At 41.3% G+C, this 27,362-nt stretch overlaps 1 protein-coding gene and 1 long non-coding RNA gene across 3 annotated transcripts in view; one reads left to right on the top strand and one right to left on the bottom strand.

Annotated features, from left to right (window-relative positions):
• TMTC2 (transmembrane O-mannosyltransferase targeting cadherins 2) overlaps window positions 1-27,362 on the top strand; it is a 361,794-nt gene that overhangs the window by 311,685 nt on the left and 22,747 nt on the right. For both annotated transcript variants that reach the window (XM_074941959.1, XM_074941960.1), the window contains exons 10-11: window positions 8,650-8,764; window positions 19,121-19,184. In XM_074941959.1, coding sequence (XP_074798060.1) covers window positions 8,650-8,764; window positions 19,121-19,184 — 179 coding nt within the window. The remainder of the gene's footprint in view (window positions 1-8,649; window positions 8,765-19,120; window positions 19,185-27,362) is intronic.
• Window positions 177-6,114, bottom strand: LOC141980596 (uncharacterized). The gene is made up of 4 exons (XR_012637582.1): window positions 5,993-6,114; window positions 1,755-1,936; window positions 1,139-1,227; window positions 177-624 (listed from the first exon to the last, which is right to left on the bottom strand). It is a non-coding gene; the product is annotated as an uncharacterized LOC141980596 (long non-coding RNA).

Below are 27,362 nucleotides of genomic sequence, written 5' to 3'. Positions count from 1 at the left end.
TATATATATATGTCACAATTGTTTAAAAACCGTTCTTTATTATTTGTTGCACAAAACATTGAGAGAAATCAGAAGCTAGACGGGGAGAGGGGGTATTGGGTTAGTGGGGCGGCGGAGGAGGAAAGGACAAGTCCAGAAAACAAATCAAAATTTAGGATATGCCTGCTTGTGCAATCCTCTGGGGTTGACTGTGTGGGTCCCCGTAGCCTCCTCACCTCCCCTCCCCCCCCCGCCGTGTTCTTGGGCGTCTGGGTGAGGAGGCTATGGAACTTGGGGAGGAGGGAGGGCGGTTATTCAGGGGCTGCAGCAGCAGTCTGTGGTCTTGCTGCCTTTCCCGCATTAGATCCACTATACAGCGGAACATGTCAGTTTGCTCCCCCATGAGCCTGACCATAGCATCCTGCCTGTTCTCATAGCGCACGTCCCTCCTCTCTTCGTATTCATGTAACACTTTACGCAACTCCGCAATTGTTTGCCTCCACACATTCAGCTGGACCCTATCAGTGCGAAAGAACTGCATGAGCTTGGCAAACGTGTCGTCCCGAGTTTGTTTTTTCCGCCTTCTAATCTGGACCAGCCTCTGGGACGGAGTAGATGGGGGCCACGTTGAAACATTTGCACCGGCTGCAGGAGGAGAAAAAGGGAGGGTAGTATTTTAAAAGATACATTTTAGAGAACAAAGGGGACACTCTTTCTCAGTGAAACAGGCAATTCATAGTACACAGCACATGTTCTTTCTGTACAAGGTCTCATTTTGCCTCTTATACTGAAGTGCCTGCCACTTTGGTGTGAGTAAGCCATCACATGCGGCCAGGCAACAGAATTCAGCTTGCAGGCAGCCATGGTAAGCCCTGGGGCACGTGGGGTTCTGCTGCTTCCGCATTCATTTCAATGCTTTCAAACTGCCGGGCCCCCTTTCCCATAGCAAGCAATGCCTGGTGGGTTTGCATTTTAAAGGAGGGCCTGCGGGCTCTCTGTGATGATTGCTTCACACAGCACCCTCCCCCCACTCCGCCACCGTATGGCTCCGATGAGGCTCTGAGCAGGGATGAGCCCTTTAAACTAAACGCAAACAGCTCAGCATGGCTGGCTTTCCCCCCACCCCCCACCGCATGGCTCTGATCAAGCTCTCACTCACCAGAAGTGCCTTCTCCAGGGTCATGGTCCGGGAGCATGCCTTGGGAGTTGGGGGAGGCTATTGGCTCCAGCGTTAAGAATAGTTCCTGGCTGGGGGGGGAAACAGATTCCACACTTGCCGCCTGTGCACTGTCCTCATCCTCCAAAAACTCATCCTCCTCACTCTGTGCTACTCCCCCCCTGCAGGTGTCCATGGACAGTGGTGGGGTAGTGGTGGTGTCACCCCCCATAATTGCATGCAGCTCACGGTAGAAGCAGCATGTATGGGGCTGGGACCCAGAGCGCCCGTTTGCCTCCCTGGCTTTTTGGAACGCTTGCCTGAGCTCCTTGATTTTTGTACGACACTGCTCTGTGTCCTTGGAGTAGCCTCTTTCCGTCATGGCCTGGAGACTTTAACGTGCGTATTTGCGTTTCTTTTTTTGGAACGTGGTTCTGCCATAACAGATTCGTCTCCCCAACATGCAATGAGATCCAGTACCTCCAGTTCGGACCATGCTGGAGCTCGTCTGCAAATCCAGAACTGCGTGGTCTCTTGTGATGGTGGACTCTGCATGGTCGCCTGTGATGGTGGTGACCAAACAGGAAATTCAAAAGTTCCTGGAGCTTTTACTGCCTACCTGGCTAGTGCATCGGAGTTGAGTGTGTTGTCCAGAGCGGTCACAAGGGAGCATTCTGGGATAGCTCCCGGAGGCCAATAACGTCGAATTGTGTCCACAGTACCTGTAACTCGGAACTGCAATCTCGATTTTAGCGCTACTCCACTTGCCGAGGTGGAGTACAGAAATCGGAGTAAAGATCCCTTTAAATCAAAAAAAAGTGGTTTGGTCATGTGGCCGAAGCAGTTTTATTTTGAAGTAACTCAGCTAATTCCGAAATAACCGCATACTGTAGACCAGGCCTCTGTTTCAGAAAAATGCTGCTTCCACTTTACATTGGCTATTGGTTAGAAAAGAGTAGCCATTTGAAAAATACTGATATTTCTGAAAAGACCACATTCTCCCAGCACTGAAATGGCTGCACTGTGGTGACGGCCCACCTAGGCATTCCTTAGGGCTTGTACACACTAGCACTTAAGTCGGTACAGCTTATGTCGCTCAGGGGTGTGAATAAGCCGCTCCCCCTACCCCCCGAGCAACATAATTTACACCACATAAGCACCGACGTAGCCAGCATAATGCTCTCGCGGAGGTGGAGTTGTTGTGCCAATGGGAGAACTCTCTGTCAGTAGGGCATCTTCACCAGATGAGCTACAGAGGTACAGCTGCGCCAATGTAGTGCTTCTAGTGTAGAGTAGCCCCTACTATATGGTAAAATGCCAAGTTTCCTGGAAGCCCTTATAGCCCCTAGGTTCCTTCTGGGTTCATATGGTTTGACTATAGAATATACGTAAAACAGAGAACAGAAGAAGAATATGAAGAATACTGTTTTAAGCCCCAGTCCTGCAAATATACATTGACTTAGCTTTAACTCTGTGAATAGTTCCACTGGTTTCAAATGATCACAAAGTTCATTGACCACAAAAACTAACATACCTTGCACAGTGATTGTGCCTATTCCAGTTTGCTTTAAATCCATATAAATGAACACAAAGAAACATACCTTAGAAATTCCTGGTTAGATCATTGGCATCCTGAGAGTAATCATTTCTCACTCTTTGTTAAATTTCCATGTCCCACCAATCATACAAAAATTAAAGTACTTGTATACAAGGGTACAATCTAGATTAATGAGCAGCTGTGCCACCCTTGTCCTGAAACCTTGAGTGCCTTACAACACCTGCTGAAGGAGTTCCCACTTGGGCAGCTCACAAACAGCCTTCCATCATGTAAGCCATACCCTGAGTGTTTGTGTGTAACTGCAGCCTGCCAGTCACACTTGGCTCTCACCAAGTGCAGGATAACCCAACACACCCCCAATCTTAGATTTCCCCCCCTGAAATGTTTGTCCTGTGCTGCCCAGCCCTCTCTTGGACAATACAAGTTTCTAAATTCAAAGCAAGGTTTTTTCACCGCATGCTTACAGCAATTGTACTGACTAAACCTCCTAGGTCAGGACCCCTTCTCCAGTCCCATGGCTGTTTCCTTTGTCCCTTTAGGTGCAGTGAATAGATGGGCAGAATGAGAAACGGGTCCCTGGTAGTGTTTGTCCCTCCTTTTTTACAGTGTAAGCCCCTCTCTTGAAAAGCATTTCCAGATGGATACCAGGAGGCAACAAGTCTAAGGAGAAGGATGTTCCCTGCTATTTTTCCTCACGTGTTTGAGCTTCCTTAGTTTCCCTTCCTGCTTAATGACTCTGTTTATTGTTTAAATACAAATTAAGCAGAGCACACATTCGTTTGTTTGATTCAGACCTGTTTTCCAAGCTCAGTTTGGAACAATGTGTTACAACCACCATAAACTGGAATCTTATACACATACAGTATTGCCGCACATATTTTATCAGGATGGTACTGATCAGAAAAGTGAGTTTTTAGATACCTTACAATACTTTGTACAAAGTTTATTACAATAATGTGTAGGGTGTGAATACAGGGGTACTTTCCGTCACAATGGGGAACACCAAAACCAAAGCTACTGTGGTGAAGAAGCTTCTTCATCAACTCTTGATATTGGTGTCAAGCAAGTGTGCGTGTGTGTGTGTGTGTGCGCGTAAGTGTAAGCTATTATAAAAGCAATGGTCTCTGACACACATTTTTGAAACTTCATCTGCAAACTGTACATGTATGTCTTCTCCAAATTTAAAATGTCCCTATACTACAAACATCTAAAGCCTTTATAAAATAAGATGAGAGAGGAAAAAATGGAAATGTGACACTAAGCACCCCTGTATTCATACCCTGCCCACTGTTGTAATCATCTTTGTACCAAATATTCCTTGTGAGGTATCGTTTGAAAACAAATAGCTCATGATCATTAATATTCATGCATGATGTATGTACTCAGTGGGTATTAAGAGTTATGGACTTAGGCTGTAATGGTAGCTAAAATGTGTTCAAACCAGATATGTTAGGGGGAGTTGTTAAACAGGTGTGTTTACCTCAATTTACGTATAAACAGTAAACAGACCCATCAAGCTAACAAGGGGTGAGGCAAACCTCACAACAAGAAGTTTGGGATAAGACAGTTGGCATCTACGCCCAGCAGGAGAGAGAAACTTGGTCCAGATTTTACTTTTCAGAAGAATCCATTTTAAAGACTTACTAGTCTGTAAGGACGGGTGAGGGGGATGGTGGGGGAGCTGACTCTTTACAGGGGCATCACATCTTAATATCTCAACTGTCCAGGAGAGGGCTGGACATTGCAGAACACGTTTTTGGGGAAATCTGGGACTGAGAATATGTTGGGGGCAGGCTGTGGCACAATCCCTCATTGGTCTCTGTTGCAAACCAGAATGTGACAGGGAAGTTTGAATGTATAGTCACTGGTTCTTCCAAATTTAAGAAGCATGCGAGCATAGATCGCAGACATTTAAAATCCATTGCAAAGTCCTTGATCTAAAAATAACGCACCTTGTAAAGTAGATGTGTAAAGACTGTTACAGGGCACAGAGTAAAAATGGTTGGAGCAGTTTCCCAAGTTTGTTTAATTATCAAGTATTACTCATTTTTCCGGGGTTCTTCTGGTTCCCCTTATTTTTTATTTTTTTTATTTTATAATTAAAGTGTTCTTGTTAAGCGTTGTTGCCCTTAAGTTACTGCTATGTCTTAGTGTTGACCCTGTTTAATAATTATTTGTTGTTAGGGGTATGCACCAAGCTTTTTGACATCTGCTTTCCAAGACCTGCTGGTACTGCTTGGTAAAGGGACAGTCTCCTGATTTTAACCACTTCCCTTAATTGCAAAAACTGTTGTAGGAAACAGAAAGGTGCCTGCCATGATTCCCTGAGTAATACTTTAATAAGTGATAAAATAACAGTTCAGCAACGGATATGTACACTCTTGTTTTCAGTGAGATATCCTTTATAGTTGTAAAGCTGAAGGAATATGTTTATTGGTCATTAACCACCACATTAAGCTGAATAAATAGTAATAATTAAAGCTTAATAAAAATGGAAATCTACTTTGTAGATTCAGAAGATTGAATATTAGAGTAAACACCTTAACTTTCCCTTGAGTAACATACAGTAGGATGTATGCACAATACGTAGGTAAAATATCATTTTTAATGGCATGGGGAAATTACAATCCAGTTGCGTCTAAAGCAACTTCTACAAATTGCAGCACATTCATCAGGTTTTATGTATAGAAACATACATTCTGCAAACCCAGCAAATGGAATATGGAATCTATAAAGAGATGCTCTCGTTCAAAAGGAATCATTTGGGGGAAGTAGTATGGCCTCTGTTATATTGGAGGTCAGCATAGATTATTACAGTGTCCTTTCTGTCCTTGGATTATATGCATTTATAAATCTAAAGAAGGAATCCAAAGTGTAGAATCTCATGTTGTTTTCTTCTCAACTCTTTTTTGTCTGCATGCTGTCCATACAAGACTGCAAACTCTCCAGGGACCTAGTTTATGTCCACAAACAAGCCTAGCAGACTTGGGTGTTATTTAAATAATCATAAATAATGATAATGGCAGGAAGAGAGAAATATTTTCCTCCTGAAGAGTTTTGTTGAGTGTGCTTGAGTTTTAATATTAAGCTAAATCTAGCATGCCTATGCATTTTTGTACGATTGAAGCTAGAAAATGTTAACATGGTGTTTGGGAGAGAAGTCATCCTTCTAGTAATTCTGGGAAAACTTATGCTAAAAAAAAAAGAAAGTTTACCATTTTCCATCTGTACCATCTCTATTTAGAAAGAATAGCAGTTGGAGAGAAACAGCTGCACATCATTATAATAATTTACCTTACCTTTTCCTTTAAATTGCAAAATGTACTTTAGTGCAAACTTAAGCTGGGCAGTTTACTAAGAAAATACTGTTTTGATTCTTAGAATAACATATAGTCAAATTCCAGTTCTTCTGAGATGTCCAGGTTATCTGGAGTATGATGGATGGATTTCTAGAACAAAAAGAAATAGTTTCAGTGATTTAACTCTGTTTTGCTTTTCTAGCCATTCTCATTGGTCAAACCAACAATCTTATTTTATTTCCTTCAGAGCTTTACCTAATGTCTTTATGTGAGACTAAATGCTTGGTTTTGAGGAGATGGGAAATTTTGGTCCAACTTTTACAGCTTTTCTTATCTTTCAGGATTTTAATGTTGGGATTTGTTAGTGTGCAGCCTACATAAGAATAATTTGTATTATGTACCAAGTAACGCATGTGGTCTTGACATATGAAGCTGGATGAAATTTTTCATGCAAACACTTCTTTGCCAAAAATGCATATTCGGCTCATCTGAAATAATTCACTAATTTGAGTCAATTTCAGCCAGTTTTTGTTTTGTTTTGTTTTGTTTTGTTTTGGGAGGGAGGTGGAAATTGGAAATGTGAAAATGGTTCATGGTCTCATTTCTATAACAAAATGTTTTGACTTTTTTCATTTCAGAAAGAGGGTTTGTTTCAGGATTTCCTTCAATTTTATCTTTAAAAAGTTTTAAAACATCTAAAAAAAAACCCTCTGAAAAACATTTCAGTAGACACAAAATGAAACTTTCTGTTTTAGTTCATTGGAATTTTGAAATATTTGGTCTTGGGTTGACCCATAATGATTTTTTTTTCATTTTTTCAGACCTGCACCTGTACTGAATATTCAGTTATTTGTACAGCACTATTCGCATATGCTTGTAAAACATGGGTGTACGATATTGGAGGTTTATAAATAATTACTTCTGGAGGAATTCTGCACCATAGCGCACATGCAGAATTTATGTCCCCCCACAGATTTCATTGCTTCCCTGCAGAAAAATGACTTTCTGGTGGGGAAGCAAAGGAAAGCCTCAAGAGCAGTCACGTGCCCCTCTCTCGCAGCATGGGTGCGTTGTTTCAGGGGTCCGAAGAAGCTAGCAGAGATGCAAATAACCATGGAGTGGGAGGGGTTGGGTACGCCCCGGCCAGTGGCTTCTAACTGGCTCTGGAGAGACTGGGGAGTACAGGACTTCCTCTTCCCCTTCAGGGACCAGGTCAAGCCCACCCCCAGAAATCTCCCCTGGCTGCAGGAAACTGCACCCTCTAGACCCAGGTTCCTGCCCCCATCACTCCTCAGCTGTGGGGGGAGAGGTTACCTGTGCGCCCAGCTCCTGTGCATCCAGACCTGCTCATACCCAGACTTCTCTGCTGAGCCTCACCCCCTCTGCACCAAACCACCCACAACCAAACCCCCACTTTACCAAGCTTCACCCCCTGCGTCCGGACTCTCCCTGCGTCCGGACTCTCCTGTTATAGCTTTTTTGTTACCCATAGTATCTGCCTGCAGTTTTACTATTTATTTTGGCATATTGAAGTACAGAACAGCCTGTAAAGCATGGAATTTTTTTTTTTGTTCACTAAAACTTCTCTCCAGAGCAGATCATTGAAAGTGTTTCAGCATTTTTCTTCCCCATTTTCAGTGTTGTCTTCAGGATGAAAACATTTGATCAGGACTGAAATGCCTATGTATAAATATTTTTCTCTATTTCGAACAATATCTGAGTGTTATGTTTTTCTTCCCCTTGTACTTTGTTTAGTTCAAAACTTTCAGAACTGTTGGGCAGTTTTACAACTAAAAAAGTGTGCACTATGAATGTATACTGTGAATCTGTATACTCTAATGAATTTGTATATAATGGCTATAGCCATGTTGATGGTTTTTACTCATTTAGTATTAAAAATTCTTCTTTCATTTACACTGTATTTTCATCAGTGTAACTGGTTTCAAAGCAATTATAGTAATGTGAATAAAGAATCAGAGAGAAAAGGTTGGTGTGGTAATATCTTTTATTGCACCAGCTTCTGTTGGTGAAAGCGACAAGCTTTCAAGCTTCAGACAACCTAAAGAACTCTGTGGAAGCTCAAAAGCTTGTCTCTCTCACCAACAGAAATTAGTCTAATAAAAGTTATTACCTCACTCACCTTGTCTCTTTAATACCCTGGGACTGACATGGCTATAAGAACACTGCATACAGTGAAGAATGAGAAATTGGATAGATGAAGATGAAGACTTTGGTATGAAAAATTATGTATAGTTGGCTTGTGTTGTGGTGTATGTGCTTCAAAGTCAGGCACAATGCACAACAGAATGCATTAAGGAGTGGTAGCCCTGTTTTAGAGTTTAGATTTTTTGGTTTATCATAAATGTATTGTTTCTTAAACATAGGATGGTGAAGATATATTGAATTGACTGTATGGAAACCCATATAGATCTCACCTAATCAAAGAAGGGCATCTAGATAGATGTGCTATAGCTATAATTTACAGCATCTTCTGCTATTGTACTTGTAACAATACAAAAAACACCCTCCATACAATTTTGTCTCCTTCCAAAACATATTTCCTTTTGAGTCCATGGTGTCTGATTTTCAGGTGTGTCACTGTCCAACATACTGTTTGCTTCTTCCCCTTTGAGCTAACATACATATCCTCCATGCAGGTCAGTTTCTCCTAGAAGAATCCCGCCTCATAGAAGCAGCTGAAATGGCAAAGAAGGCAGCTGAGCTGGACAATACAGAGTTTGATGTTGTCTTCAATGCAGCCCATATGCTCAGGTTAGTTCTCTACCTTATTCTTATTTGGTTTTCTTGCTTTCTCTTTTCCCCCAACCCCAAACTCTGCAGTATTTGCTTACAGCAAGTTTTTTTTAACCAAATACCCCTTTTGAAAGCTTTGTTATACCTAATAAGGAAGAAAAAATGGAGTGAAAGTTTTGCAGACTCTATTTGGAACTTTTCTATATTTTACACTCCTTATTCACTACCTTGGAAATTTCTGTATTTCACAAGCTTGTAATCCTCTTTGGCTGTATATGAGAACAATATATCTTCTTTTTGTACAGTATTTTCAGCAAAATTTCCTTTTAAATTATTTTTAAAGACTTGAGTCTCAAAAATAGTCCATAAATAAGAGAATGGAACTCTACTGCTCTGACTGTAACGTGAGAGTATTGGAAATACCAAAGAATATTATATAAATATCATTAGGGAGTAGAAAGCTGATTAGAAGTCTAAATATCGGTGTCAAGGGTATGGAGACTTTGAGAAATACAGGAGTGATTAATGATATTATCAGAACCCCTTGATTCAGAGGCAGTCTTGTATTTAATTTTGTTCTGCTATCTGAAATTTTAGAGGGCTTGTCCTTCCGTTTAAAACCAATGCACCTTGACTTTCAGCAACTTTGAGCTTCTACCTAAACAATTACATTAAGCCCGCATTACTGTATTAGTCTCCGGGCTTTATTTCTAGGATAACTGTATAATGATTATGCTTCTTATGTACTTAAAAGGAAGAGCAATGACTGAACAAAAATGGTTTGGATTAGCCTATATCTTGCTTTAGAAAATATACTGTAAATAAGGTACAAAAATAATAGAAGTGGTTTTGAGTAAATACATTCAATTAGCACAGAGTAGTCATTAGAACCGTTATCTTAATAGACTTCTCTTGCTTTACTCTTTATAATTTTAACATCCACGAATACAAAATAAAAAAAAATGATTTGTAAAAGAAGACAGAATAAGTTCTTAGTTGAGTGACATACTTTCCAAACTGAACTGAAGGTTCCTATAGCAAGATTTTGAAATAAGCCCCAAAATGCCTTTAAAAGATTGCTCGAAAGAGATGGACTCAGTTCTTGTAGATCAGTAAAGAAAATCAAGACAAATGGTACAATTGTTCATCCATTAAATATTATCCCAAACACTTGCACCAACATGGATAGTTTTAAGGATCCTTCTGTTTGCATGCTCACTTTCTAACATTTAATCCTCCTTAGGAATGGGCGTACCCAGAGTCATTCATCTAAACATTAGATTAGTGAAGAACACAAGCCTAGGAAGTTAGGCATATAGATGACGGGGTTCACTATAAAATGGAGTGTTGGTTTTGTCTTTAAAGTGAAGGTATGATGCTGAGGGGCAATGGTATATCATCAAGGTGGGTTAGTGTTGTCACCCTTATAGGGCTAGCTGCACTTCTGATCCCTTCATGGCATCTCTGAATGTACCCCCATCAGGTTTGACCTTGCCCTTTACTACCCAGGGGTAAAATCATGCTATTCTCCTACTCTTAGGCCTGGTCTACACTACAAAGTTAGGTCAACATAAGTCACCTTGTGTCAACACTCAAATTTGTCTCTGGCTGACATAAGTGCCCCATTACAGCAAGCAGTAAAACCACCTCCCTGAATGGCATGGAGCCAAGATTGACACATTGGGGTCAACGCAGTGTGAGTGTAGTAGACTCCACTGCCATGGGGTCACAGACACTGGAAGCCCTCCCTGAAGTTTTTGAAATGCCTTTTTCTGATGCCTTTTCCTTGGCAAGCACACCTCGTAGTCTTCCTTGTTGCGTGCAGCTACTCAACCAACCACGCTGGCTCCACACAGTAGATGCGCTCCTGCCAGGAGAAGACAGGAGATTTTGGTCTCCTGAGCATGTGGAAAGAAGAGGCAATGCAAGCACAGCTATGGGCCAGCCACAGAAACATGGACAACTATGAACATATTGCATCGGGGTGAGGGCAAAGGGATATAACAGGGATCAGCAGCAGTGCCATGTGAAATTAAAGGAACTTTGCCTGGGATAGTGCAAGGCCAGGGAGGCCAATAATAGATCTAATTGTGTCCTACAGTTCTGTTGCTTTTACAACAAGCTGCATGCCATACTTGGCCGATATCCCACCAGCACCCCAGCAGTGTGGATACCGAGGAGGAGGAGAGGTAGGAAGATGTGGTGGGAGGCTGCAGCCATGCCACAAGCCAGGATCTGTTTGAGACTCCATCATACTCTAGCCAGTCCTACCAGCCAAGCTAACAAGACAAAAGAGTAGGTGTATAACAAACAGAAGTCGAGTTGGCATCTGCTTTTCATTCCATGTTGGATTTGGCAAGGGGCCATGCAGGACAGTTTGTTCATGAACATAGGGATGTCCCTTGTATCCTCCTGATGAAATTTGATGAAACTTTCATGGAGATATTTTGCAATCCTTTATCAATGTTTTTAGGGATTGCTGCCTTATTTCTTTCTCTGTGATAGATAATTTCCCATGTCGCTTCACAATGAGTTCAGCTGGCACCATTGCAGTAAACAGACTAGCAGCATACAGGCCTGAGCAGCTTTGAGACACCAGTAGCAGCTGTGTACTCAGTGCCTTTGTTACCCTCAAGATTAAATGATAATCTAAAACTATCACCTCATGTGGAAAATAATGCCAGTAGTTGGTGCCGTTGCCCTCTACTTTTACCCATGGAATAGGGATCAAAATTATATTGTTTCACATACAACAGAAAATCGTTCCCTCACCCCATCCCTGGCAGGCCATGCTCACCATGGCAGGACTGGAGAGCAGTGCTGTGCCAAGGGTGTTCCAAAGATGAAGTGTCAATAAGCAGAAAGGGAAAGATAAGTTTCAAAACTCCCTTCCATTATTCGTCCATGGTTGCTATTCCCCTACCCCCAGCATACCAAGTGTTATCATGGGTCGCATCCTTGCCCTTACCACTCCAGGCCACAGGACAGCAAGAAGAACCACAGCTTCACATACGCTGACTTGTGAGAACCACAGTTGAGGTATGTGTAGCCCCAATGGACTACATTTGTGCACTGAAATGGACAGAAATGTTTGCTAAATTTGTTAAAAGTTTGCATTACATTGCCTGCGGGTTTTTTGCATGTTGTTTTTCTGCACTTTTTTTCCCACTGAACAAAATTCTATTTTTGGAGAATAAAACTATCTTTATTAGTTTACAACACATATTGCAGAATGCAATAGTTGAGTGTTACTCAAAGCACACAGTACTTGTAAATGTACAACAAGCACCACATAATTCATAGCATCAGGAAATTACTTAGTCACATTTATTAATGTACAGCAAGCACTACACAATTCTTAGCAACACCCAAACCTCCAGGACCAGAGAACATGCCAGCATAGAACATTACTATGGATTGCCATTAGTGGTCTTCTAAACCCTTCGTCAGCTGCATAGCTTCATGCTGGGGTCTTGTAATGACCCTTGTGTCTGGCTGTTCTAAGTCAGCAGACAGCCACTCCACCTCCATCCTGGCGGCAGCTTTTCCCCCTTTGCCTCACAGATATTATTCAGGACAGAACAGGCAACTATTGGGATATTTTTCTCATAGAGATCCAATCTAGTGAGTAAACACCGCCAGCATCCCTTCAGTTTATCAAAACCACATTTAACAGTCATTCTGCACCTGCTGTGCCCACTGTTGATTATTTCTCTGATGTAGTCGAGGTGGCCAGCATGCAGCTTCATGAGCCAGGGGGAAGCTGGGTCCCCCAGAATCGCTGTTGGCATTTCTGTATTGCCAGTGTAATCTGCCAATTGGAAAAGAATGTTCCTCCTTGCAGCTCTCTGAACAGACCTGTATTCTTAAAAATGTGTGTGTCATGCACCATAGAAAAGTAGCCTTTTTTGTTGATGTACTCTGTGGGAAGGTGGGCTAGTGCCCAACAACGGTTCAGGAACCCCATTGCTGTAAATCCATCCACTGTGTCACATTGCCGAGAGTCAAAGTCCTGGGTAGCAGGAGACAATTAACGGCCCTGCACACTTGAATGACAACAGCCCCTATGGATATTCCAACTTCATAAGTATTTCCCGCTGACTGGTGGCAATCTGGTGTTCCAGGCTTCCAGAGTGCCATCACCACGCACTTCTTTACTGTCAGTGCAGCTCTCATTCTGGTGTCCCTGTGCTTGGGTGAGCTCCGAACACAGATTCAGGAATGTGGCCTTTCACATCCAAAAGTTCTGCACCCTCTACTTGTCATCCCATATCTCCATTACGGTGCAATCTCACCAGTCAGTGCTTATTTCTCATGCCCTGAAGCAGCACTCCAACATCTGCAGCTGCTCCATGAACACCAACAACAACCTTGAATAGTTTTTCACTATGTTCCTCAGCAAACTGTCCTTGAAGAAACTAATGTCCTTTGTTGTTATGGTACTGCCTGCAGGTCTGGAAATACAGGAGCTTTGTGCAACCTGTGTTGGCAACGTTCATGAGAATAGTGCAGAGTTCTGCAGGCTCTGTGCTTTTGTCAGAGCTGGCAGATAGTGAAAAGTGCTGCACAGGTTTGTGGGATTTTTTAAAAATGGTGTAAAAATTATGGGATGTGCCTGGCATTATGGGATGGAGAAAGTTGCATGCTGGGAACTTGATCCCTGGATGAGTCGTGCCTATCCAACAAAACATTGCGAAAATTTCCCAAAAGTCATTTTGACGGATGGCAGCATGTGGCACTCTGGGATACCTACCTATGGTTCACCACAGTTTGCATCGAGACAAGCATTTCCAGTAAGTAAGCACAGGGCTGATTCAAGTAGTCATATATGCACACACCCAAGTGATATACAAATGTTGGTGGTTGTATGGCAACGTAACTTGCATTGACCAAAGATTGCATTGTAGACATGGCCTTAGACTGGGTCCCAGACTACAACACTCTGGGTTCACTTTCTCTCTCCCTTTCTCTGGAGTGTGTCAAAGTCTAGTCCCAAGTCCTACTGTTTTCTGAGTCTGGTTAAACTGGTTTGGCTGGCTCAGCAGGAGTCTGGGCAGCAACATTAAAGTCAGTAGTCCTGGGTGTTTGCTGAGAGGTTGTTAGCTGGTCTGTTGCCTCCTTCCTGCCTACATTTCCTGACAATCCTGCTAGTGAATACACTCAATATTTGTCTACAGTAAACAACAAATAACAATCAGACTAACAGAATATATATTCATAAGTTATTGTAGCAGTTCCAAATCCATCCCAAAGTGTTTGTGGGATTTTTGGAGGAGGTGGGTTTTCAGGATGAATTTGAATGACAGAGAACTGAGATGGTTCCAGGCAGTTGGATTAGAGGGAAAGAGGGTGTAGCGATATGGGTGAAAAGAAAAGGAAGTGAATGGTTATAAACAGAGCATTAAAGGTGGCAAGGTGGGATGCAACAACAAACCAGAACAGAAAGGTAAGTGGATGCTTCCTTGAAAGCAAAGCTGAGAATTTTAAACAGTATAGTAGGCAATGGTAGTCAATGGAGTGGCACAGAGGAGTTGTGCAGGCTGATTGTCAAGTGAGAGAGATTATTTTAGATGCTAGATGGACTGGAGGATTGTGAGGCGGAAAATGTTAGATTAGAGGTGTTAACCAGGCAGGGGATGACCTTTGTAGCTGTGGTTACATAGAAGAAGAGATGGATTTAAAATAAATTCTTTATTAAAAAACAACAGGATTTGTGTTGGCCTGGATGTAGAACAAGAGGTTCAAAATGACAGGAAGGTGATAACAGCAATACATGATAGCAATATGATTTTTGAGGTAAAGTCCGGTTTTTGTAAAGCCAAAAATATAAAATGACTTACATCTTTTAGAGCAGTGGTGGGCAGCCTCCAGCCCAGAGGCAGCACGCAGCCCTTCAGGGTAATCCGCTGGCGGGCCACCAGACAGTTTTACATTTGCATGGCCACTCATAGCTTCCAGCGGCTGTGATTCACTGTTCCCAGCCAATGGGAGCTACGGGAAGCCGTAGCCAGCATGTCCCTGCAGCCAGCACCGCTTCCTGCAGCTCCCATTGCCCAGGAACAGTGAACCGTGGCCACCGGGAGCTGCGGGCAGCCGTGCAAATGTAAACAAACTGTCTGGCAGCCCACCAGCAGATTACCCTGGCGGGCCACAGGTTGCCCACCACTGTTTTAGAGAGACAAGGTGGGTGAAGAAATATCTTTTATTGGACTTTGACTTTTCACCAAGAGAAGTTGGTCCAATAAAAGATATTACCTCAACCACCTGGTCTTTCTAATCACCATGGGACCCACATGACTACAAAAACACTACAAACACTATTTAAATTTTTTTAGTAGCTTTTGCATTTAAAGTGTGTCTTATTTTAGTGAGCAACTTTTCTTGCACCCTTCTCCCACAAACATTAACTCAGAGTAGAATAAATGTTTAACTACAAACATCCACATTCATTCCTCTGCACAATATAAACTTTCCTACATAACAGGAATAAGTGGTATTTAAATAATTAACAAAGTTACTCTTTGTACTCATAACAGGAGCAATTCCTTTTTGGCTTGGCGTGGCTTGCTCAGACAATCCCACTACTTCAGTGGGATGACTCTGGTCAGCAAGGAAAGCAGGATTTGAAAATGTTATCACTCATGTCAATACAAAATTAGGAAATTCAGTTTACTTCTAATTGCCTAAACTCAAATATTGATCTGTCATGCTTATCTTGTATATTTCTTTGACTACTATGTTATTTTATTGAAATATATTAATGTAAACTCAAATATTTACAGAAATACAATTTATCATTTAGCTTTTCTGAAATAGACTAATCATAGAGAAATGCTGTTTATTCCTTAATATTAATAAAGCAAGTTAGATTGCAGGCCTTAGAGTTAGAGAACAGCTAGTACCGATTTAACAGCCAATTGGATATTTCCTAACAAAGACCCTGTACTTGCAATGAGATCTGTAATAGGTAGGGTTTCTTGATTTCAGTGACACAGGTGGGCCTATGTGAGGCTCATTCCAGGTTCAGGGCCTTTGGGAGTCAATGTGAGTTGTAGGTCCTCTGCACCTTCCCGATTTTGGGCCTGTGTGTCTGAAACAAACTTCAGCTTGAGGCCTGATGCTCAGCATGAAAAATTTAGCCCAAATAGTTAAAGTTTGGCAAAGTTATAAGAAACTGAAAACGGGGGTTTATAATGGAGGGTGATTGTGTGACATAAATAAAAATAGGATGAAGGTTGAAATGTTTACTGTCTGATCATGATTTTATTATGGCACCAAAAGTTTCATTTAAGAATTAAGACTTGGTGCCAAATTCTGGCTTTCTAGATTATTTTTCCTTACATAGAAGTTCCCATTTTTCTTTGGCCAGGCAGATGCCAGATTCTCACTTAACACCAGGAGCTTTCAATTCAGGGCTTTATAACACAGCAGATGCCAAATGGACATAGTTTAACAATCCTTCTTCCCACTGAAATATTTGCACGTCTCGACAAGTATAATGTAGTCACCACTTTATTGACAAATTAATTTTTTTTTTTACTTTAAGGGTTGATTAGCATCCTAATAATTTAAATGAATCAGCCTTGAATTGTTTATCTTTTATTTGGGTGTCCATGGAACTTACGAGTCATATTTAGTCAAGTCCAACTGTGAGATATCACAGATGGTCAACTGATGCTACATGGGGAGGGCTCTGAGTTACTACAGGTAACTCTTTCCCAGGTGTGTGTCTGGTGGGTTTTGCCCAAATGGTCAGGCTCTAACTGATCGCCCTATTTGGAGTCAGGAAGGAATTTCCCCCAGGTTAGATTGGCAGGAACCCTGGAGGTTTTTCACCTTCATCTGCAGCATGGCATACGGGTGACTTGATGGTTTGAACTAGTGTAAATAGTGGATGCTCTGTGACTTAAGTCTTTAAATCATGATTTGAGGACTTCAGTAACACAGCCAGAGGTTAGGAGGCTATTTCAGGAGTGGGTAAATGACACTCTGTGGCCTGCAATGTTCAGGAGGTCAGACTTGATGATCACGATGGTTCCTTCCGGTGTTAAAGTCTGAGTCTGTGAGTCTATGAGACATACATAAGGATAAGAGTCCGTGGGTTTAGAGCAGAGCTACTCAGACCTCAGTGGTTCAGGAGCCAAATTACATTAATTAAATCGCACAGTGTTTTAATATCTAGTGCTGCAAAGAGCCGCAGGAGACACATTAAAGAGCCACTTGCATCTCCTGAGTATCACTGGTCTAGAGGCTCAGTTTAAGGGCTGCTTCTGACCAGGATCTAAATGCCAGACAGCAAGTTATGTTGTGAAAGGGAGCAGATATTTGTACTTAAGCATTAGGAGTCAAGCAGCAGAAGTCAGGTCTGCTTTCAAGCTCAGCACCATGGAAAGCCTAGGATGTAGTTCATAATGATTGAAAGCAGTCTTTCTTCTCTAGCTGTTCCCCAGTTTCTCCTGGCTTCCTTTTCCTTGCTTGTATTTTATTCTTATCACTGTTGTATCTAATTTTTCTCTAAATTATGCTTCCTCCAGTGGAAACCTTCCATTGTTTGACACTGATCCAGAGCCATTTGCTGCTTAGTGGCATAGGGTTACTGCAATTTCCTACCTCCATGTCTTTTATTTTTCTCAAGGGGAAACCATTCCAGGGCTTAACATAATGAATTCTAGTTTAGATTTCCAGTGAGCATGTGAATCAGAACTCTACTGTACCTTAGCTGAAGGAACTGTTTATGAATGCCCCAATAATAGAACTTGCATTTTCCTCACAAGATTAGTATGGATTGAATACATTTATAAAAACCAATTTTTAATAAGGAACTATAAATTCACATTGACTTCAACTTGAAAATTAATGGTCCATGTTTCAAGATATATTTGAGGAAGAAAAGAGAGTAATGTATTTCCAATTGGCTAGAGGGGGCATGAATTTCAATCCATTCCATGTTCCTTGTGCAAGCAATTCTTTCCTAAGGAAAATGTGCCTTTTTTCTTTGCCTCCTGGGCAAGGCATATTGTTTGTACAGAAATTTGCTGCATTTAGGATTGTTGTATTTCCTGACCTTCTGTGAAATAAAAGCTACCTGACACATTCAATTTTATTTGTCTTTTACTAAGTTGTGAAATTTAGCTTTTTGCTCAGGAATTGTAAGTGCCACCCTTTGACTAAAACAGCAGGAATGTTTCAGAAGTGTGTTAAACGAATATTTTTAGACTCACTTCTAACCACTCAACCACTGACCTGATAAATGTGCAGAGTAATTTAAAACAGTTGATGGGTATAAACTGGGTTTCCTGTGGCAAACTGCTTGTCAGGAAATGATTTCAACTTGCTTGAAAAGTATGTGAAACTTCAAAAAGATTTTCCTTCCTCCATATTACTCCAAAGACCAATAACTGTTGATCAAAATGCATTGATTGGAATGAATTGCCGATAGCACATTGTGTGGTTAATTTTCAGAACTCCAGTGGAAAGTCGAATGGAGGTTTAGCTTCTGCAATCTATGATCCCTGAACAATAAACAGTTTAAAAAAACCTCATAGGTAAAACCTGCAAATCCAAGTGTTCTGGAAATGATACTTACAAGCGTTCTGGAAATCTGGAAAAAATGATGAAATCTGAGTTTTGTTATCCTTTTTTCCCCCATCTCTTCCATCCTCTAAAAGCTGCAAGACAATGTGCCACAGGATAAGAATATGAACTTAACAAAGAATGCATCTTTAGTTCCCTAACAGGCAAACATGCCAACAGACGCCTGTCAAGAGTGAGAAGTCTACAGATAAGACACATGGGCTCCTTTTTAACTACCTCTTGGTACAGGAAGCCATACTACTTGTCCTTCTGTTTGGTTTAAGGATTGTAATAATCAAAATATTAATAGTGTTGGAAGGTGTAACCTACCTGGCATCCCTTCAGTTTGGTTGGTTGGTTTTGTGCATATGCCAGCTTCCTTAAGACAGTGTTCTCGGTAGGGAATAAAGACATGAGTTGCTTTATGTTACAACCCAAACTTTGACATATATAATACTTGAAGATATGGCTAATTTTATAAATAATTGTACCAGATCTTCAGCTGGTGTAACCTGGCAAAGGGCCATAAACTTGCATCAGCTGATCTACTGTATCTGGCCCACTGTATTTCTTTGCAATGTACACTGAAATCCTATTATAACTAAAATGTGAATAAGACTAAAAAGAGCATTTCATTATAGAGAACTGATATTCAGAGCTATAAAAATAATATTTATATTGGTATTTGGTAATAGGATATTTTAAAATGGTGGAAGCAAATACAGTTGTCCATCTGCACACTTTCCATATTTACCTAAGAAAAACTAAGTGTAGTTTTATTTTTTTCCCCTGCACCAATAGGCAAGCCAGTCTCAATGAAGCAGCAGAGAAGTATTATGAAATGGCAGCAGGATTAAGACCTAATGTAAGTGTTTGTTTGTTTTTTTTTCCCTTTATGGCATGCGCTATTCAAAATGATGAACTCCGATGTGTTGGATCCTGTGGTACTTTGAGGAGAAACTAACCATAGGAGTGTTAGATCTCTGAGCCTGTATTTGTGAATGCTTTTAATGAATAATTAGATAGTAGTAGAAATCAAATAAAGCTTTTCATTTGTCAAACTAATCACTATGGTTTTTTTTCATTCTTCTCGGTATAAAGTTCCAAAAACAAGTAGAATGTTACTACTATGTTTTAAATTAGTTGGAGCAGCGGTGGGGGCGGGCTTAGATTTACTTACGCAAAGTCAAATGTGTTAGATTTCTGGGGTTGTCCTAATGCCAGACTTTTTCATCAGAGACTGGAAAGCTTGTCAGCGTTCCAGATACTAGATAAGAAATTTTAAATAATTTTCAGCCTTTTCATCTGTAATGAAAGTTTTGGTCTTATACAATCCCAAAGTTGCTATTATCTCAGATATAACCTCATATTGTTATGCACTATAGGCAAAGTAACTACTTCTTTTTACTTTGAAGAGAAGGTAGAAAGGAGAGGGGGTGGGGAGGGGCAGCGGAGGGATGGAGAAGGCTGGAGGGGGACATGCACATGTTTATCCACAGCTCTTTAAAAAAAAAAAAAAAAAAAAAAAAAAAAAGCCTGTTTCTACCGTCACTAAACTTGATGATAATTATTTCTTTAGAATGTTCCGATAAGCATCACTCATGTGGAATAAGGACTGCACGAATTAATTCACACTCAATAAAAAAAATAAAAGTAATGACAGCTTTTTCTTTTTGTCAGTTACTTACCCCATATTGTAGATTTTATGTGATTTCCTTTCCAATTTAGAAACAAGATGTGAAATCCTGAAGTCAATGATAAAACACCCATTGACATCACTGTGGCCAGGATCTCACCCAAGATGTTTAACACTTGGGGCTATATAATGAAGTAAACCTAGAAAGCATATTCCCAGACAAAATACCTTGAGCTCTTATTGAAAATATATTTCAGTAACTTTAGAATAAAACAACATCAACAAAATTCTCTCACAGAAAAAAAATGCAATTGAGGAAAATTCAGACTCAAAAGTAAAAATACATAAAATAAACCAAATTATCTAAAATTATGAAACGTATAGTTTAAATACCCAGAAATCCTTAGCCAACTCTCTGTAGCAATGACAGCTTTCCATATTCCATTCTTTGTTTCTTTCATACCCACTTTGTTAGTTTCCATTTGGGGAACTGAAGAATTTTCTGCATGCTTCTAAGAAGTCCTAATACTTTCTTTGACTATGGACATCTTAAATGTTGGAAAGCAACTCAAATGGTACACAGTTGGTACAACCACCATTCTTCAATTTTCAGTTATTCATTTTACTCTCAAAAGGTCTTTTAGAAATCTGCTGTCTATTTCTATAGGCATCTGAAATTTGGAGACTACAGTACAGTTTGAGGGTAGCGTATCAAAGGTATTCCACTGAGCACTGGCTTTATTCCAATGATATGGTGCTTTATCATCAGAATAACTTCCATTCTCTCTTCAGGTAACTTCTGGAGGTTTATTTTAAAGGGGAGTGGCAGCATGCGGGAACTCAGATCATTTACTTAGGAAGGGAAAGAAATTAAAAGCATGTAATCTTTTCAGTTTAATTTGAGTAACCATCTTCATTTTCAACCATTTACTGCCAATTAATTCTGGAGGGGTGAAAGGAGAAAAAGGGGTTATGCAAATAATACTTCATGCAAATAATTTAATGAGCTATGTTGCATATGTGCAACAATTTGTACGTGACCTTAAGACTCCAGCTTTAAACAATTTGTGGATTTAATGTCATGCAGTCCTGATGAAGGAACTGTTTATCCACAGAGGAACAACAGTGAAAGCTTTCCAAACACTGCCCTGCCAGCATTCCTCAGCTCTGATGTAGAGGAAAGTAATCTAGGGCAGTGGTTCTGAAACAGTGGGTTGGGACCCCAAAGTGAGTTGTAATGCTGTTTGAATGGGGTCGCCAGGGTTGACTTAGACGTGCTGGGGCCCGGGGCTGAAGCCCAAGCCCCGCTGCTCAGGGCCGAAGCCAGAGCCTGAGGGCTTCAGCCCTGGGCGGCGGGGCTCAGGTTGCAGGCCCCGTGACTGGGGCTGAAGCCCTTGAGCTTCAGCTTTGGCCCCCCGCCCAGAGCGGTGGGGCTCAGACTTTGGGCCCACCACCTGGGGCAGTTGGGGCTTGGGTGGGCTCAGGCTTCGGTCCCCTCTCCTGGGTCGTGAAGTAATTTTTGTTGTTAGAAGGGGATTGCGGTGCAATGAAGTTTGAGAACCCCTGATCTAGGGCAATAGGGGTAGCTCATTTTCCAAAGTCCATGAAGTTCTTGGCCTCTCTGTTATGTCTGACAATCAGTGCAAAGTATGTTGGTGCATTTGTACTGTGGCAGCTGGAATTAAGACCCACCAAACTCATTGCATATAAGGGCCACCAAACTTGCATTGATGGGAGACAACACTTAATTCCTACTGAGTTAAGATGGATTCATACTGGTGACCTATAGGCAAAAGGCTCTGAAGCTTGTTAAGCAATGTTCTGAGGCTTTTAGCCTCCTAATAAATGCTAATATTACACCTTCAGGCGTGAAGATTGCTCTCTGGAAAGATTGGTTTATTAAACAAGTTCCCACATCTCCAACACGCTGCTCTGTCTTCCTCATACAAGCCCATCTGTGCTCCACCCTGCTCTTAAAGGGACCATTCCCATTAACCAAAATACAAAAACTAAAAGTATATCAATAAAACCCGTATTGACAGAATGTCCAAATTAACCTCTAAATATACTTTTTTGCAATATAAAGTCATTTCAACAATTATGCCAGGGTCCACACACTAACTTCCATAGATTTTCCTCCAACATGGATCAGCCACTGTGTTTGAACATACAACCCTCAGATGCACAGCATAGACCACTGCCACATCGGCTATTGGAGTAAGTGACAGGGAAGACATGGTCTTATCCTCTATGAGGGCAATACAACTATTTGTGAACTAGCTGGCTCTCAGGAGTCCTGACCCTGGGAGTAGAGTATGCTTAGTGGTAAGAGACTACGCAGACAAGTGTAAAGGCATCTGTTTGGGTCATCTAAAGCAGTGGTGGGTAATCCGCTGACGGGCCGCGAGACAGTTTGTTTACACTGACCGTCCGCAGGCATGGCCATCCGCAGCTTCCAGTGGCTGCGGCTCGCCGTTCCTGGCCAATGGGAGTGTGGGAAGAGGTGCGGGCCACAGGGACATGCTGGCTGCCGCTTTCTGCAGCTCCCATTGTCCAGGAACGGTGAACCCGCGGCCACTAGGAGCTGCGGGCGGCTGTGCCTGCGGACGGCCAGTGTAAACAAACTGTCTCGCAGCCCGCCAGCGGATTACCCTGATGGACTGTGTGCAGTCCGTGGGCTGCAGGTTGCCCACCATTGATCTAAAGCAACTGAACCTGGGATCTCTAGATCTAAAAGCATGAACGCCTATCACTTCAACTAATGGACCATTCCCATTAGTATGGATGCAGTAACAAACTCATTAATCTCTGTATATGTCCTAGCCACTTGAGAGTAACCAAGACCCACGCTCTTGGCATGGGTTACACAAAGAGATTATCTGGCCCATTTCACCTGGAAAGGCAGTGTAGCAAAGTGGATGAGGGCCCGGGTCTGTCATTGTAGACAGCTTGTTTATGTTAACAGCTCTGCCTGACATGACCTTGTCCAATCTCTGTTATCTTAGCTAGAAAATGGATGAATGATAGTTATACCTCCCCTAAGGTAGAGGTGTGAGGCCTTGGTTAATAAGGGTTATGAAGTAGATAGATATATTAAGAGAAGTGAGTAGAAGACTAGGATTAGAATTTGTGGGCTTTCAGCTGGTAGCTCAGTGCACCTTCCTTTAGGCCACATGGCATAGTGTGGACATCTTTTTCTCTCATAAAAATATGTGTGATATCATACTGATTGTGCAGGATATAGACACTGACTCCATAGGTGCTCCAGGGCTGGCGCACCCACAGGAAAATAAATAGTGAGTGCTCAGCTGTTGATCAGCTCTTCCCCTACCCTCCCAGTGCCTCTCGCCTGCCGCTAATCAGCTGTTTGGCAGCAGGCGGGAGGTGCTGGGGGGGAGAGGGAGGAGCAGGGGCGGGAAGAGGCAGAGCGAGGGCATGGGTATGCTTGGGGGAGGGATGGAGCGGGGATGGGAAGAGGCAGGATGGGGGGCAGAGTGGAGGCAAGAAGAGGCGGAGGGGATGGAGTGGGGGCGAAAAGAGGCAGAGCGAGGGTGAGGCCTTGGGGGAAGGGATGGAGGGGGGTAGGTTTTCAGGATGGATTACCCCCGGGGAAAGCTGAAAGTAGGAATGCATGACACACCTACAAGGTGCATGACACTTGGCAGATATCGGTCCCTAATTCTTACACAGATTAAACTTTTTCTTATCAGTTTACTTTGTTTCTGTCTCAATTCTGCTGACCTTTCCATACCTTACTGTTTTATTCATAACTTTTAATTATTCACTCTAGACTAGTGTACAGCTACACTGTAAACTGAGGGGTGATTGTAGCATGGGTAAGCATACCTATGCTAACTTTAATCTAACAAGCATGGGTAACACTAGTAGTGAAGATGTGATGGCATGGACTTAAGCACAGGTGAGCTGCCCTAGCAGAAGACTGCAAGGGACGCTGGGTACAGGAGTTAATTCAGGGAAGCTCTATGACCTGTATTATACAGGAGGTCAGACAAGATGTTCACAATGGTCCGTTCTGGCTTTATAGTCTGTTCAATCTGCAGGATAAGCAAAGGTTCAAGCTGGTTCTTGTTTTGTGAAAATTGTTTCAGCTATCTGTAGCAATGAATAGATAGTCTCACATTGTGTGACTTTCACCCAGAATTACTCACTTGACTAATACTGTAGTTTTTGTAGACAGAGTATTTCATCTCTATTGGAGCATTTGTTTCTTGCACATCTATTCTGTTTTGTACATTGCCATAAGGTTAGGGCACAGCTGTAAGCAGCAGAGGCTACTGCAATAAAGTTCTTTATCTTGAGCCACTTTGCTCTCTGCCGCTGAACTAATTCATTTTTACTGTAGTAGTTGTAAAAAGGCCCCATGCTCAGAGTGAGGGGGAAAAAGAGTTTGGTGGCAAGAGGAGAAATACTCAATCTGAAATAGACAAACTAATACAGTAATAGGATTGTGTTTTAAAGATCAGGTTGATGTACAGTGAAATCCTTCAAAAATCCTGGTAAAAGCTTTCATCACTGAATAAACTTGTGATTGTAAGATGTATCTGTTAGGTCTCCCTGGGATATGTCCTGAGTCCAGGAGTGGTCAATATTTTCATTAATGACTTGGATAATGGAGTGAAGAGTATGGTTATAAAATTTCCAGTTTGGGAGGGGTTGTAAGTGCTTTGGAGGACAGGACTAGAATTCAAAAGGACCTTGATAAATTGGAGAATTGGTTTGAAATCAACAAGATGAAATTCAACAAGGACAAGTGCAAAGTACTTCAATTGGGAAGGAAAATTCAAATGAAGAAATACAAAATGGGGAATAACTGTCTAGGCAGTAGTACTGCTGAACAGGATCTGGGGGTTATAGTGGATCACAAAGGGAATAAAAGCCAACAATGTGGTGTAGTTGCAACAACAACAACAAAAAAGGCTAAAAGTGTTTCTGTAAGACATGGGAGGTAACTGTGCTCTCTAGTCAGCCCTGGAGAGTCTTCAGCTCGAGCGCTGTGTCCGGGTTTGGGCACCACACTTTAAGAAAGATATTCATGAATTGGAGGGAGTCCAGAGGAGAGCAAAAAGATGATAAAAGGTTTAGAAAACCTCATCTATGAGGAAAGGTTAAAAAACAAGACATGTTTAGTCTGGAGAAAAGAAGACTAAGGAGAAACTTGTTAACTGTCTTCAAATATCTTAAGGCCTGGTACAAAGAAGAGAGTTATCCGTTAGATATTAGGAAAAACATTCTAACTATAAAGATAGTTAAGTTTTGGAATAGATTACCAAGTGAGATTGTGGAATCCCCATCTCTGAAGGCTTTTAAGAACAGGTTGGGAACACACCCATCAGGGAGTGTGTAGGTACCCTATCAGCATGGGAGGATGGACTATATGACATCTTTAGGTCCCTTCCACTCTACATATTTTATGATTCTGTGATTGTATTGAAAAATATTGGAAATGCTATATTTTCCTACCCTGGTTGCTTCTGAAAATATTGGAAATTTTGGACTACAAGAATTATGAAAATGCAGCCCAACAGCAGTAGAATATGAGGTGCAGCCCTGAAGCAGGAAGAAAACATTCTGCCTGTTGTTAGTTCCACCTTAAGAATATTCATGTGTCAGCCCTATTATCAACAGAGATATGCTAATGTCACTTATAACAATTTTCATCCAATCAGATTTCAGGAGAGCATAAACTTCTGTAAAATATAGTAATCACTACAAAAATGCAAAGCTGTTTTTGTTTTAATTGTATTTTTAAAAGAGATACATGTCCTCCAGCCTACTTATGCTCTTTTCTGTCACAAGGCTGATGCGTGAACAATACATTCTTATTTTATTTATCTTTATTTACCATGGGTAAATCATATTAAATCCTTCTCAATCACTACACATGTGTGACTGTTAATTCTAGCAATATTCTTCTCAATGAGTATTAACTGGGAAAATGTTAACCCAGCCTGGTAATAACAAATGCCACTGCACAACAAGAAATACAGGAAGAGAATTTCTAGACATTTAGCTGTTCCCCCATAATTGATATAAATGGGAATATTACTGAGAAAGATCTGTTCTTAGAGATGATATCTAGTTACCATTCCTTTGTGATGCTCCGAAACCGGGAAATTCTTTTAATATGTTGTTAGGCATTTTGAAAATGTGCTTCAAGCTAATTTTGTTGAAGAAAAATCAATCATCTAGAAACTTGTTTAATCTGATATCCTTTTCCAGAACATGAGATATTGATTCAAACTTAACTTCTATTTATTTGTCAGGACACCATTTGCATAATAGTGTAGCATTCCTAATTTCTTAAAAGTCTGAACTTGGACAACAAATCCCCCCAAAGCTCCTCCACATCTGGCCATCACTCTTGAAAAGAAAGGGCACTTTGAAGAATGGCCTCTGGAGTATTAAATGAAAGCTCACCAGATCTTTGAGACTTTGAGCCACTACCTTGAGCTGATTGGTTTAGATACATTCCTCTTGAAGATGCCATGACCTGCAAGCCACTACCCTCCTAGTGCTGCTTGCAATCTGCAGCTCTTGACAGCTTTAAGTCCCATGTCATCAGCACATTGTCAGATACAGCTGTTTCCACTCTACCACTTCAAAGGGGTTTGATTAAATATCTTACTGTAACAACATACACAAAGACACACACATAGAATGAGTGGGTAAGGAGAACTGCACCTTTAGGCAAAACAAATACAGTCTCCACTGGATAGCCTAATCATGTTGTGGAAAACTAAAGCATTTCTTGACTTGAAGGGTTGATATAAATGGCTAGTGCAGTACAATATGTAAACACTTCTAAAAAGTGCAGTATGCCATGTTTTTCCAAATGCTTGTGATATGGATTTCATGACCAACATCATACATGCAGAGTTCATTGCAATATCAGATCCTTCATCATGAAATCAAACCTCTACTAGGTATGGAACTGCCTAATTGTTGAAAGTAGATTGTCTTCCTAGATTCCTGGAAACCCCTACCATTTACTGTGTTATTTTTACATAGCCCTCCCAAGAGAAGCATGCTTCCTTATAGTCAGTGTTGTTAATGTTTTTTAATTTATGGCATAAAGACAGGATAGGTAGGTTCTCTAGTATTATAAATTTAACTTTTGTCTTTCTCTTTTTATGATGAGAACTTGAATTTCAATTTTGCATTTCATCTACATTGGCTTTGCTTTTGCTTCTGACTGAGGGTGCCATGTGAAGGCAGTGAACTTGTTCTTCTAGGGGCGGAACCATCGTGGGAAAGAGAGTCTAACAGAATAAGTAAATTCAGGAGTGCATCACTGCACCTACCTTCTTGTCTGCTTGGTTGTCAATCCTGGATCAGGATCAAGGTGCTACTCTCTGGCTCATCCAGAATTGCTGCAACTATGCACTG

Source organism: Natator depressus, chromosome 1 (assembly GCF_965152275.1).
Source record: "Natator depressus isolate rNatDep1 chromosome 1, rNatDep2.hap1, whole genome shotgun sequence".
NCBI classification, from domain to species: domain Eukaryota; kingdom Metazoa; phylum Chordata; order Testudines; family Cheloniidae; genus Natator; species Natator depressus.
This window is presented reverse-complemented; position numbering and strand designations above follow the sequence as displayed.